A 14,901-nucleotide genomic window follows, 5' to 3' on the forward strand; every position below is an offset into this window, starting at 1 on the left:
TGATAAATCTTGACTATTTAATGGCTTCCACATAACTAACTACAACTGAGGAACGAACATTTTGTCTGGTCTCTTAAAATCAGTAAATTCCAATCAGCCTTTAATTTTCCCTTTTAAAGGCCTGACTGTAGATCTGATTCCACATAAAAATTTCTACAGGTATATCACAGCAAGTATGACAACTCTGAATAAAGACAAAGCATGGCTTTTTATTCCTAGGTGCATAATTCAGCCTTACCTCAGTGTTCTTAAATCCCACAGTTTGATGCCATCACCTGCAGCTGTTGTCATGAAAAGGTTGTAAGCTTCGGGTTGCTGAGTGCTGAAGGATGATCCCTGTAAAATATGAAATCAGTTTCAGATAACTATTCTTGTGGCTTTAAATATTTATAGAATCATAGAATATCTCAAGTTGGAAGGGACCCATAGGGATCATCGAGTCCAACTCCCTGCTCTTCACAGGATTACCTAAAACTAAACCATATGACTAAGAGCATCGTCCAGATGCTCCTTGAACTCTGACAGGCTCAGTGCCCTGACCACTTCCCTGGGGAGTCTGTTCCAGTGACCAACCACCCTCTCAGTGAAAAATTTATTAAACTTAAAAAATAAACAATACATGTTTGTTAGATTATGTGAAAAAAAGCTTGTCTGCACACAAAGAAACTTGTGCAGAGGAAAGCTGGCATGTGGAGGGACCCCAATAACCCAGTCAGAGAAACAGAGCACTGCCTTGACTCCTCTCCTGTTGTCTCGGGACAGCCATGAGCCCTTTGGTCCAGGGGTGGCACCCGCCATGATGAGTCAATGGGAGTGGCTCTTTGTGTCATCTCACAGACTGACAGGATGTTTAGAGGAGGAGGCAAGGGCAGGGAGAGGGAAGGATCAAAGAGCAGTCCAGCATTTAATTGTAAGACATATTGAACCTTGGCATAAGTGGGCACATTTTCCATTGACTTCAGTAGTAAATGTGTTCATTTATAACAGGACTGATTTTGGCTTCATACCTTTAAATAATTAAATCCTGTCTATCTTTAAACTTCTGAGTTTTTAACATCCGCGTTGGCAAATCCTGGCCTTTTTGCTGGCTACAAACTTCTTTCTCCAGGGAACTAAATATAAACAGTTAAAGCTCCTTCTTTCCTTTCCCCACCATTCACATTCTTGATTTGGCTGAACACATCACAGAAACCTCAAGGCCATTTCCCGCAATCAGTGCTTGACTGCCAGGAATCTTCTATTCATTATTAAAACTGGTGTGTATAGCTGGAAAATACTCTAGCATTTAGTCAACAGAATTCTCCCAAAGGCCAAGACAAAGTGGGCCACTCATCGTTAAAGAGACTATAGGAGCTTTCACTTACTTTAAACAGATTTCATTCCTAAACTAAGGATTACCACAGCCTGCTCTAACAGATGAATTAAAATGCACTGCGCAACAGGTTTCTCAACAAAGTCTTCACATTCTGACATCAGCTATGTATAACTATTTAAAAAAAAGACTAATTATAAAAGAGAAATACAGTAGTTGTCTAAAGGATAGTATTCATTAAAAGTTACAGAACACCCTTTCTTTTTGTGTTTTTGAAACTTTTACTCACTACCTCTTTCTTCAGTCAGCAATGATCACAGAGTCCAATACAAAAAGCTCTACAGACACATACACATTTACTTCATGCACTACTCCTTTAGTTTAGAATACACTAACAGTAATAAAGGTAAGAATAAGTGTAATCCCTTTGTTTCTTCCCTGCCCTGACATTTTGTCAGTAACATACTTTACTAACATAATGCTATACTTGTATCCTCAAACTACATTTGCTACTGAATATTGCTGTGGCAGGCAAAAAAATATATACGAGTTAGGATAATATGCAAACTGAATTTTATTTATCCCTTTGTGGTTTTATAGTCCATTAATTTATGATAACCTATAATTTATGTGAATCTAATGCAAAAAGTAGCATATTCCAACACACACTTCAAACAATATTCTTTCATTCTGACAGACAAATCACTTGCCTATGCCCCATCATCTTCCTTATCCAGCAGTGCAATACCTTCTCAGCTTCTCTGTAGACTAACCACATTGCAACTTCCACATAAAATTTGGCCCCAAGAAGAACATGGTTAAACAGAATCCCCATCTCATTTGCTAATTCCATATGAACACCATCAATATAATCAGAACAGTGCAGCTGGCTTATGCTAAAGGCATGTCTCAAAATACACTCCACATCTTCCAGGCATGCACATACCTTCAGAAAGATTTGCCACTATCACTAGGAAAAAGTTAACTGACTGAAACTTCTTAGTTGTCCATTTTTCAGCCTTCACATCATGTACATTTCCTAATGAATGGGCAAATTAATTTTGAAATAAAAGGGCCTGGGAGGAAAACTAGAAACTTTGTTATTTCTCTGAAAATGAATGTAATGTAAAAACTGTGTTTGCTAGGAGAACATAATACCATGCAAATATTTGTGGTTGATACTGATACATTCCTGTTCAAAGAATATGTTTTGTACCACTGCAAATGTATCACTAACACTAAAGCTCTGAATCTTTGAGGTCTGATCTCAAATTGCCATCTATTTCTGGATCTCAGAAGTTCCTAAAGTCTAAGACAGGAACACAATTTTGATATTTCAACCAATTCATTTTACTACATTTCTTAAAAGTTAGTATACAAAGCAATGGCACCATGAGAAGACACATAATACTTTGGGAATTATTAATAATCAGTTTTCATCAGGTGATCTTATGCATCAAACCAAAATTTTCAAGTTGGAAATCACTAGAATAAAACAGATTATAGAAGTGTAAATCAATTATTATTAGCTTAGGGTATTCACCTTGTTAGGCTTGGTAAAAGATGGCTAAGGACTACTTACCAGTGAGGTGAAGTTACTACAGCCAGAAGAGCGACATCTGCTCTTGCCTCAGAAGACGCTTAATACATCACTTGGGCCTAGTGTACACCCTGCACTAAAATACTATAAGGAATTCTGAGAGTAGAATCTGATAATCAGGCACAGGTGCAGGGAAAAGAGTGGAGGGTCCATCAACACCAGCCTATCATTGAAAAGTGGGAGATCTCCACCAGTTTCCTGAGGCTGAGGAGAACAATGAACCTCTTTCCCCTAGTTCCTAAGCAAACTCTGAAAAGTAAGAGCCTGCAGCAGTATCACCACATCTCCACAGGACCACGTATTTAGCCCAGTTTCCTGATGAAATGATGCTTATGCAACTGTACTGTTTGCTGATTCCCATCCAGAATTTTTTTTAACCTGCTTCAATAATTAAATCCAAGAGATAAAGGTCTGATGATAACTACCTTTCCATGAGATACGTGTAAATAAGTAACTAGCAGACAAAAATTCAAACCAGCACAGCCATCAAGGAAAGTGATTTAGTTTGTCAAGCCATTAACCAGCCAACACACAACTAATTTAGAACAGGTGTGCAGTATGGCATGCCTCTCAGTCAACTAGTAATAAGGACATGACAAGAAGATAAGGTTGTGAGAAAGGAGTGTTTAGGGAACAAAACTGGAAGTGTATGTGGTGGGGAGGTGAAGATTATAAAGAATTTAATAGTCAAATTTGAGGTTTTGTGGTGAATTTGGAAAGTAGTATTTAAGGACACAGCCTTAAAATCCTTCAGAAAGGATGCTTGATTAGTCTTGCTGCTGGAAGAACCTGTATACAAAGAAAGACAAGCTCTGTATCTTCATTATATAACATGTCCTGAGCACTTCAGGGTAATTTGGTGCCATAATGCTTTTTAAGGGAACAAAAATACACAGTTTTGGAATAATAAACATTAATATGCTCAATTAAATAAAGATTATAGAGGTTCTAAGCAAGTGGTATAAGGCCTAAGGCTCTGCAAGAAATTTAATTGTGTAAGCTTTAATCAAATATGGAACTTCAAGACCTAGGCATGTCTCTTGTGGTTTCCTCTCCTGGACTTTAGTAAACTAAGTTGCACTATTTTGGATACAGGACTGAAGGTTCTTTATCCTAAATAACTGTACTAAAATAAAGTAGACGACAAATGGGAAGTAATCTGTCACAAACAATACAAATAGATAAACAAAAATCTGGTAGTAAGCACAGTGCCCAGAACAACTTCTTCCTTAAGTGACAAGGATTTTTGCTATGATTTTGCCCAACTTCCTCTTTACCTTCTGTTTTTCTTCATCCAATACTTTAAATTTGGCACAGCCCCATAAGACTAGCTTCAAAATGGTTTCTTTATAAGTTTCAGAATATGTATCTTGCATGTGAGAAATGCTTGCTACATTCTTGCTCCAATTTCCCTTCCCTGACATTGACAAAATAACAAAAATTCACAACATAAATAGTGTTCTGAACAATGTAAGGAAAGATCTGAAGAAAACACAATCAAGTCATGGAAATACTACAGATGGAAAAGTATATTGGCATACATATATATGCTTTGTGTATATAGACATATGTTACTTTCAACCACTGTTGCAAATTAAGGTTTTCAAATCAAACAGGGTAGCATTAAGGTATTTGGCTATTCCTACAATTAGCAAAGATAAAGAAGAAAAGATGAAGTACAGCAATATGTACTTTCTATCATGATGCAATGCTCATGTGCAGATGTATTTTCACTGTACTCATTATTCTTCATCTCACTATAAACATGTAACAACATAGGGCAGCATCATACTTTCTGCAAATATGGAAAGTACTGTCTTCAAGGATTTACCAGCCAAAATATTTTTTTCTAACATTACTCTCTGCTCTGAGTCATAGTAACAACTGTTTTTCCCCCAGCTTCCATGCAAATGTTTATAATTTTTCTTCAGCATAATACTATTGAATTTTTCATTTCTGAAGTAATCCTTTGCATTAAAACCTGAGTTTAAAATGGGAAGACTTTCTTACTGTGCTACTGCATTTAATTTAAAGATGTTTAGATTTATTCTTTGTACTAAAGCAGACACTGCAACCTTCTGGGAGTGAGCTTTACCGATGCTGCTCTCTTCACTTCCCTGCATCCTTCTCCCTCATGGCCATTACCTCCCCAGACCTAGTTTCTCCCAGTCCTTGCATCTGTCTCCTTTGGACCCTTGCAAAACACTGAGGTTCAAGGAGGTGAGAAAGACAGACATAATCAGGGCAAAGGAGCTCTGGGAACAACAGTAATCTATGTGGTTGTGGGTGGCTGGAACAGTAGGGGGAGGGCGTGGGAGTGGGGAGAGGATTCTACTAGAGAGAGAATTAAGTATGAGAAGGAGGAGAAAAAGAAGTTGTAGGAGGTGCAGAAGTGAAGGCTCATAGCTGCAGAGGCAGAGCACCTGTAATGATATAGAGAGATATAGCCTAGCTTCAGCTGGCGAAATAGGTTTGGAGATGTAAACTGACCAAGCAGCACAGGATCAGAGGTGCAGGCTTTACCCATAGTTTGTTTATTCTGGAGCTCCACCAAACTATCAGGAAGCTTGAAGCAGTACAGTCATCACAGAGGTTGCCAGCGAGAAAGGGAGAAGAGTGTCAAGACAGAAGACCCCCATCTCATTGCTGCCACTGTTGCTGTCTCCAGGGAAGAGGGAGAAGAGTCAGTAAGAATGGGTAGAACCACCACCATATTCACACGTCACCTGAAAAGACGGACCACTGCAGCAATTTGCTAGACTACAAAAGCAAGTACTCCATGTACTTATTCTATATATGTACACTGTATGACCACATATTCTACATTCATCTGCAATATTTTACAAAGTGTTAATAAGAACAGAGATTATTTTGCATAATTCAAGCTTCAGGGACAATTTTCCATCAACTACTTACATCTGTACAGAGGCTACAGACATAATATCTCAGGCAATGATACAGTCTGATTTTATAACCTCATTACAGTCAGGAAGACTCAAAACTTTCCTGCTAAAGAAAGATAAGCTGTGGCACGTAATGATTCAAGAGGGTGGTTTATCATCTTCAGCATACATTACTCGATCAAGGCTTCATTACACTGATAACTGCTGCTGCAACTAAGGGCTGTGCTATACTCCCCTAAATGTAAAGTGATGATTCTGACCACCTATGGTCATCCAGCAGTTTGGGGTGGTGGGGTGGGGATGGTGCGAACTCAATTATTTTAGCCACTACGTTTTGTGCAGATTTCAAGAAGAGCAACTATAAAGAATTCTACTCTGGCTTCATGGCAATTACTGCAGAATTTGATAAGCGAAACAAGGGTTTCTTGATTCTTGAGAGACAGAAGATTTGTACATTAATTTTAAACAGGCCACAGAGAGATATTTTCAAAATTAGACATGAGAATAAGGCAACCAGTTCTTAGATTCAGCTGATACTTAAATGTTTGAATTTTCCTCTGAACATTTACCTATAGCACATTCTAAATTTCTGCAGTGTCATGCAGATGATCTGTATCTTTACAGATTCAGCAGCAGTTTATATGTACATAAAAGTAGTATGACATCTATTTAATTTGAACTCCCAGTCTATGCTTCCTGATTAATGTCATGCAGATGTAGCAATTTTTATTATCTTCTAAATATATTTTCACTTTTAGAATACTAAAATTCTAAAATGAAACAGGAATTACAGAGACACATTAAAATGGTTGTCTCAACCCATCATCTTCTAAGAGACATTCTTTATAACAGTCAGTACAGCCAAATCTTTCATATGAATATATATATATGTATAAATATTTGCAATATCTCCTACTAATCTGTTCTGGAGAAAGATTCAGAGTATGTTTGCTTCACAGCAAACATTGTCTGATTTATAATAGAACAGTATTCTGAATCTTTATATATCTATATTTTTTAAATATAATAAGCTTAATCAAGTATACAATTTAAAATCAAAGTCATTACACTGTAAATTATATATACTTGCTTAAATCTGCTGCTGTCCAAACCCAGAAATAACAGAATGTCACGTTGTTCACCTATGTTCCCAGAACATCCTATGTATTTAATAATTCGCTAACAGGTTTCTCCCACACTTAATAGGAACATATCTTCCTTAGTGTTTTACAAGTCTTTCTAAATGATTTTTATTTATTTATTTAAAGAATAAATCTCCTGATCATCCTCAATTACTGTCCATGACAAAGCAGTCTTGGAACAGTGGAACTGATTTGCATGAATCTACACCAGAAAATGCACTTCAAGAATATATATTTTGCAATCACTAATAAGAATTATATCCACAAAACAAGACTAGGACTAGCCCAAAGGAAAGCCTGCATAAATTCTGTTGTGTTGGCACTGGATCTTTAGCATCAACTTCACTCCACATATTTTCTTCTACTGCACCACCTCTCATGGCTAGCTAACCTTAGATTCCAATGTGTTTCATACTTTAAACAGGATGTAATTTACACACAGTATTTTGCAAATTTTTATGTCTATAAAATATTTTAGCATATTATCTTAATGTAAATGCACTGAGTTATATTTAGTCTAACAGCTTTAAACTATAAAACTCTAATGAAACAGTTGATGTGTAATATTCCTATTGACTTATCTGAAATATTAAATGTCTAAAACTGAAAAAATAGAGAACCTGGGTCCATAATTTTTCCCAAAAATGGTCAATTTTCTTTGCTATACCACATGCCTCTAGGTTTTTTCCTAACTGAATACTCACCCACAGCTTTAAAATTTTTCTTAACTAAATAACCTGAAGCCACTAAGCTGACCAAGCAAAAAGAAAAGCCAGAACCTTAAGCCTATATCTGTTACAAATAGCACTGAAATAGTTAGCACAGTTTTAAGTGTTTTACCAGATCACATCTCTCGGGAAAACCCACAAAGAGCTCTACAAAAGTAGTAATATGGAACTGTGTTAAACCCACAGAAGCAAAGACTTTCCAGCTGGGAATGAAGAATCATACTCAACTAAAACTGTAACACAGTAAGTATTCCAACCTATATGGTGCCATAAGACCTCCAAACATTCAAATCAATCTTCAGGTAAAAAAAACAGAGTAAGGGGGGGGGGGCGGTGTTTAAGTCATCTATTCTATTGAAGTACTGAACAATGGGGGGGGTTGTTTGTTGTTTCTGAAAAGTTAGAATAAACCAGATGACTTCAGATTCAACTTTAGAGGAGAACAGTTACATAAGAAAAAGTTCCTGCTGAACTACAGTATTACAGTCTGGCATGAGCAAGGCAAAGTGTAATATACACTTCCCTAGTAGCAAGCTTGTTCAGTCATTCTCACTGCTCCCTGCTTTCCACTAGAGAACAAATGAGGTCTGGGTGCTTTTACCACACAGACTAGGGACCTTGCTCATCCTCCCCAACATATAAAAAACTCTATCTATTACCATAAATTACATTTTTAGTCTCCAATTTTTTTATGGATGGAGTTGTATTGGTACTACAAATAAAATTCAATAAAGTTTATACCTTATTTTGGCAGATCTGATGGACTGATCTAGTATGAACTTCTGGTATCACTGCTGTGCTGCAGCCTACATTGAGGTCAAAAACTTCCAATGCTCGGTTGCTGCCAGCTGTAAGTACAATATCTGTATAGCTCTCTGTGTTAAAGTGATCTAAAGGAACAAAAGCATATAGATAAACAAAAAGACAGATAAATAGATATCAAGACTCTGTTGTATTTAGTACTCCATGAGCAGCACCAAAATTCTTACAGTCCTAAAATTTTGTCCAAAGCTGAAGTTCAATACCACCAAAAAATACAGCATTTTTACTCCAATAGAAAAAGAATCGTAAAGAATCAAATGTTAATTACTTTAACTGAAGTTATTTCCATGGCATTAAGTCCAAAGAACTATAAAGCAAATAAGAAATACAAAGGATACAAGAGTAGAAATCATTTACTGCTGAAAGGCTGGTAATCTCCATTGTTGAAGCCATGGGAAATTTCTGTACCAATTTGCAAATACTTCTCTGTTTGTATCTGAAAAAAAAAAAAAAATCAAAGGAATGCTGGTGTTAATGAAATAAGTTATGATTTGTGGCCACCAGTGAACTCCCACTGGAATAACAAAGCAAGTCAAAATGTTTTCTTTCATCATTAAAAATTAAAGCCACGGACCTTTTGACTCATTGCTGAACTCCATTAAAAATCTTGATAACAAAACTCATTTGTATGAAAAAGAACATGATATTCATATACATAAGATAGATATTCCATCAGCATGAAAAACTAAAATAACCTTCTATGTAAATTGAAAATGTTGAAAAGGAAAAAACCAAAAAATCTGTCAAGTACCTATGATCCAAAAGCAGAAATACTAGTTTCAGTATAGCATTTAATGTGATGATCTTAAGGGCAGAAAGAAAGAAAATTATGAGAAAACAGTGAGGAAAGAAGAATTTCCACTTAAATGAGAACAGAACAAGGTGCTGATCGCACACTACCAAGGAAATTTGGCTTCCCAACATACACTGTACTCTTCGAGGTCCTGTGGGATATCTACCAGCTCTATGCATATGTTGCAGACATGCCAAGCCCCCTAAAATGGCTCCAGATTTATTTGTATCACACAACACAGAACTGTGTTGTGACTCAATCTGATTAGATCTTTCTGTTTACTGAAATGTATCAGCACAGACAACATGGATCTGATCTTAAATCCATCAAAATCAACAGAAAACATTCCTCTATGGATATGGATATGGATATGGTGGGCAAGAAGAGTGTGGTTTCCATAGATGTCACCTAAGGAATATAAACAGAGTTGTTAATAACTGTACTGGGTCTGGTTGAGGTAGAGTTAATTTTCTTCGTAGTAGCTTGTATGGTGCTATGGTTTACATTTGTGACTCAAATGGTGTTGATAACACAGCAGGGTTTTAGCTATTGCTGAACAGTGTCTGCACAGCCTTAAGATATTCTGTGTTTCTCACTGTGCCCCCAGACTGAGTAGTCTGGGGGAGTAAATAAATTCAGATAGGGACATAGTAATGACCACTTACCTGAATTATCCAAAGGGATATTCCATAACACATAATGTTGAGCTCAGCAATAAAACTGGGCAGGGGTGGCAGATGTTATTTGAAACAAGCAGTTGCTCAGAGACTGGCTGGGCATCGTTTTGCTAGGGAGCTAGTAAGGAATTACTTTTGCATCACTAGGTTTATTTTTATTTCTTCCTTTACTTATTAAATGGCCTTTACCTCATCCCATGAGTTATCCTCACCTTTGATCTTCCAGTTTTCACCCCCATTCTACTGGGGGATCCCACTGAGGGAGACTGAGTGAGCAACTGGGTGGGGGCTTAGCAGCCAGCAAAGGTCAACACACCACAACAACTCAAAATTTCTACGTTATATTCTAAATGCAGACACTTCTATGCAGTAAAATAATTCCAATGTACCTGTATTATACTTCCATTTTAGCATTTTAGCATGTCTAATGACAATACAAAAGTCCATGTGTGACACACTTCCAGGAATAATTTCTGTTCCATTCCAACAATGCTAAAAGTTTGCAAAACTGAGGTCATTTGTCAAAAGCAATACATTTATCAGCTGGATCAGTTGAAAAGAAAAGTGGTTAATGACTTGCTTTTGCCTTTCTTTGTCATTCTCAAACAATGATCTGCTGAGTTTTTCCAGGTAGACTTTAAAGCTACTTCAGCAGTGATGGTGAAGCAGAAGGTAAAGTACAGTGTGTTGCAATTTAACCCAAGAACATTTTGTGGTTTCCAGAAGTATATTATTCAAGTAAACCACAAAAATAAACTGCTCTAGACTTCAGGAACAAATAATTTCTCTTCATTTTGGGGTAAAGATATCCAAGATAACTTTAAATAAAGTGATGGAGATTATTGGAACGTTCTAATGAAGGCAGCATGAAGCTTTCTCTGGTCTAATTAATCTTGCTGAAAGAGGCTTACTGAAGCAGTTACATTGCTCCCAAATCCTAGAACAATTATTCTGAGTTAGCTGAAGTATCTCTTTTCTACAGTGCAGTCTGCTACATAGATAAACACCCCACAGGGTGCTTCCCAGATAGAATTTCACTTAGAATGCAAATCTTCAACCAACAGTAAACTGAGATTCATCAAACACAAGTTAGGACAAAACTTAATCAAAGTTACAAAGGAAAAAAAGTAGAATAAGAGTACCCATTAGCAAAAAAAAGAAGAAATTTAGTATATTTAAGACTTTATAATTTTTGAACACAATGTATTTGCCACATGCCCTGTACACATTCAATTCAAAGTGAAAGTCAACTAAAATTCAGCCAGACATTCTGGACTCCCTGAGCTGGACACTGTACATTAGCTCTTATCTCTTAAAGACTGAAGTTTATATAACAATTTAGGTTACCTTTTATTGCTGTAATAATACCTCCATCAACTGAGAATTAAGAGGCCAACACAGAAAGTAATTGTGGAAGAAAGGTATTACATAATTCAACAGACACAAGACAAAAGCTTAAATGCCACTCACTTTTAATATATAAGAACAGAAACTGAGAATAAAAATGTATGTTGAAATGTAAGCAAAAGTGCACAATCTACATTCTAATTTAAAATACTTTCTTGCTTGCTATGGAAAAGATTGTTGTATATCTTATAAAAGGCTTGTTAAGGAATTAATCAGAGGAATTAATCCAGTAATGGTCAGAAGGTGTTGTAATGTTTATCAAGATAAAGGTGTGAAAAGTACACAAAGGAAAAGCTTTTTATATTGTTGAAAGATATTACAACTTCTCAGTAAGAAGATGCATTTAGCAAAATAACTGTGCTTTTGTCTGGAAAAAATGAACAGCTTTCTGTAAATACAACAAGGGTTATTTTGTAAGTAAAAAAAGAAGATAATAACAAATGAGATACAAACTCTTCAAAAGGAAAGAAAAAAAGATTTTTCTTTTCCTATCAGAAGCGAATTCTGAAAATAAAATTATTTACAACTAAGTTAAGAATTCTATCTCAGGTCTGGCCACTTTCCATAGATAAACTTGACAGTCTGACATTAGCAAAGCTAATTCATTTGTTGCAGGGTTTCCAATATGAATGCAGTGCCACAGACAGTTGTGAAGTTGTTTTGAGCTATCACAAAACACTACAAGCCCTACAGAATGCTGCACAGATGAAGACCAGGAGTGTGAAGTGAATGTAGGCAAAACTCTATCTCACAAGTCAACTGGAGAGGTTATTGTAGCACAAACGTGCTCTAAAAATTGTCTAAATTAGACCAACAACTCCTCAAGCCACAGAAAAGCTTGTAATGAAAGCAAAAAAACGATGAACAATATCTACATTTTTTTTCCAGGTCACCAGTTCTATACACAGCACATAATCTCAGCTGACAATTCTATAGATCAGGTATCCAAATAAAATCACATTTCTGTTGATATCCTGAAAACTACAATTCTGTCCTTCTATAATGCCTTCAATAATTAGAATACTGACAACGGTGAATATGACTGATCTCTGAAATCTCCCATATCCTACATGCTTTGGGGTTATAATCATTCTTGGGGGATACATTTACAGTATATAGTTTTTTTCACGAGAGTGGTATATCTTCAGAAATGAAATATAAATCCAGATACTAAGATACAAACACTTCCTGCAATGATTGCAGACTGATGTGTCTACTTTCCAGCAGATTTGAAGTCCTTTGCTGAAAGCATTTTTCAGGAGACACAGATAAAGTAGAAACATTTTGATGACATACAAAAAACTTCAATGTATGGAAGTATGTTACTATGCTAAAACCAGAAGATGAATAAGCACCAAAAAAGCTTCCCAACCCCCCCAAAAACCAGCTTGAGGCCAATCTGACATTCAAAATTTTAAGGAAAATCGCTGCACATGACAAAGTCAAAACTAAACAACAGACCACAAGTATCATCAGTATGACAGATCATAAGCTTTCAGGCTATTAAAAACATTTTTATATGCACTGTAAAAATTAATCTTCAAACAGTAGTCACATTATACGTTTCCAGACACAGCCCTGAGTTCACTAAAATAAGAAAATCAGCTACATGAAAAGAAAAACAATAATGTCATCTTCTGGAATGCTTAGAATTTATCATAACTGAATAATACTCTCTCTTAGACTATGAAGGAGGGTGGATGTCATTCTCTGACCCTATGTAATGAATCTTAGACATAAGAAAAGATAAGCATGGGAAAATTTAAAGCATTTAGAGACCATTGAATTTAGAATGTTGTTAGAATTCATCTTATGACTTATACACTTATCTAGTTTCCATTCTGTTTCTGATAAAAACCAAAGAATGTTTAGATTCTTTGATCTAATGGCTAAAGCTCAAAGGAACCAAGCTTAGAATATTCTTATCATGCTGCCGAATCAGGTCTTTGTAGCCTATTTACTTAGGAAGTTTAAACTGGCTTAAAGTGTTTGCGTTAAAATAATTATCCTGTTAAATATTAACTTTCCAGAAGTACCCAAAATGAACACTCTCCTATGTATCATAACATGATAAATTCTAAATCCCTTAAATGCTTAACCCATCTACAATATGTTCTGGTATAGTTTCCCATTTCACCAGAGCAGATATTTTATCATTATTTTCTTTTCTGTATATATAATATACTACAACAAGTTGTTAAATATAATGGCTTTAAAAGGCACTTTTTCTGTTAATGGACACAATTTTCTCCTTTCTAAACTCCTTTCATATTGTTCATGCTGATGTTTAAAACAACACATAAAACTATAAAAATGAGATAACCCATAGATGTTTTATTCTGCTCAAATTCTCACGTGAATTAAAAGTAATTAAGAATTTAAAAAAGTAATAACTGAGAAGCAAGTAGTTACACTTCATATCAGCATACACAACTGCTGATGAAAGTGGGAATTCAATAGTTAGTAATTTTGGAGAATGTAAAGGAAATTGTTTAGGTTGTAAATCATTCTGAGATTAATCATAGAAGCAGAACTCAGGAGGTCTGTATCCTAGTCCCTGAACTGCAGTAAATGTCCTCTATGACATTTATAAATAAGGATATAATTACATAAACCAATAAGGAATATAACATTCCTTTTTCCATTTCTCAGTTTCACCTTTAAAACTGAACTAATATTTGAACATTTATTTAAGTTGCTGTGATGCTTAGTTAATTAATACTTATGGGCCATTTTTTGAAAGCTCAGCACAGGGAAACAGTGATACAATTTGACATTTTAGTGTCTTCACCTCTGAAATACAATAGCAATCTATTCGTTACCCAGACTGCATTGCCCTGCCCTCCTAATTAAGGGTATAAAGCATGTTTTGAGGTTAGATCTAGTATCTTCTTGAATCAGTTCCACTCAAGCATTCTTCCAAACTTGACTCAGAAGGCAGAATGAAAGAGTTGTACGAGACAAAAGAAACGATGCGGTGTTCCATGAAAGAAATGGTGGGAAATGAACTGGAGGGAATCCACAAGAAAATGTCAAAGTAAATTAACCTCTAAAACCCTTTTTTATAGATCTGTATAACCAAGTCTCAGACTGGCTTGTGGATTTGTTGTAATGTCTACAATTCTGTGTTTGGTATTTTCACATTGCACTAATGTCCCAGAGAGACTAATTGCATATTTTTGAGTTAGTGTTAATGCATCAAGAAATACTGAGAACATGGAAATAACTAAATTCTAAGCACAATCCTACATACATACTTTTAACAGTTTTAAACCTGGGTATTATGAGCTTGTAACAAAACAATTGGCATAACACAGAGCACAGTAGTTCAATGCCCAAGTCCTTGGCAAAACTGTTTGACTGGATTCTACAATTACATCAAGTACTCCCTTTAGTTTCTGAACTAACTAGATTAAAGGTAGTTCAGACAAGTCTTCCTCAACAGTAACTGCATATGGATTTTCTTCAGGTTACTGGATACTTTCCTTGAGAGACATGGGTAATTTGGGGGGGGGCA

At 35.8% G+C, this 14,901-nt stretch overlaps 1 protein-coding gene across 1 annotated transcript in view; it reads right to left on the reverse strand.

The window, feature by feature from the left end:
• WDR27 (WD repeat domain 27) overlaps positions 1-14,901 on the reverse strand; it is a 130,825-nt gene that overhangs the window by 86,256 nt on the left and 29,668 nt on the right. The window contains 3 exon segments of the mRNA XM_037393182.1: positions 239-336; positions 8,427-8,548; positions 8,846-8,943. Of these exon segments, the coding sequence (XP_037249079.1) occupies positions 239-336; positions 8,427-8,548; positions 8,846-8,943 (318 nt within the window).

The sequence above is a fragment of the Falco rusticolus genome, chromosome 6 (assembly GCF_015220075.1).
Source record: "Falco rusticolus isolate bFalRus1 chromosome 6, bFalRus1.pri, whole genome shotgun sequence".
NCBI classification, from domain to species: Eukaryota; Metazoa; Chordata; class Aves; order Falconiformes; family Falconidae; genus Falco; species Falco rusticolus.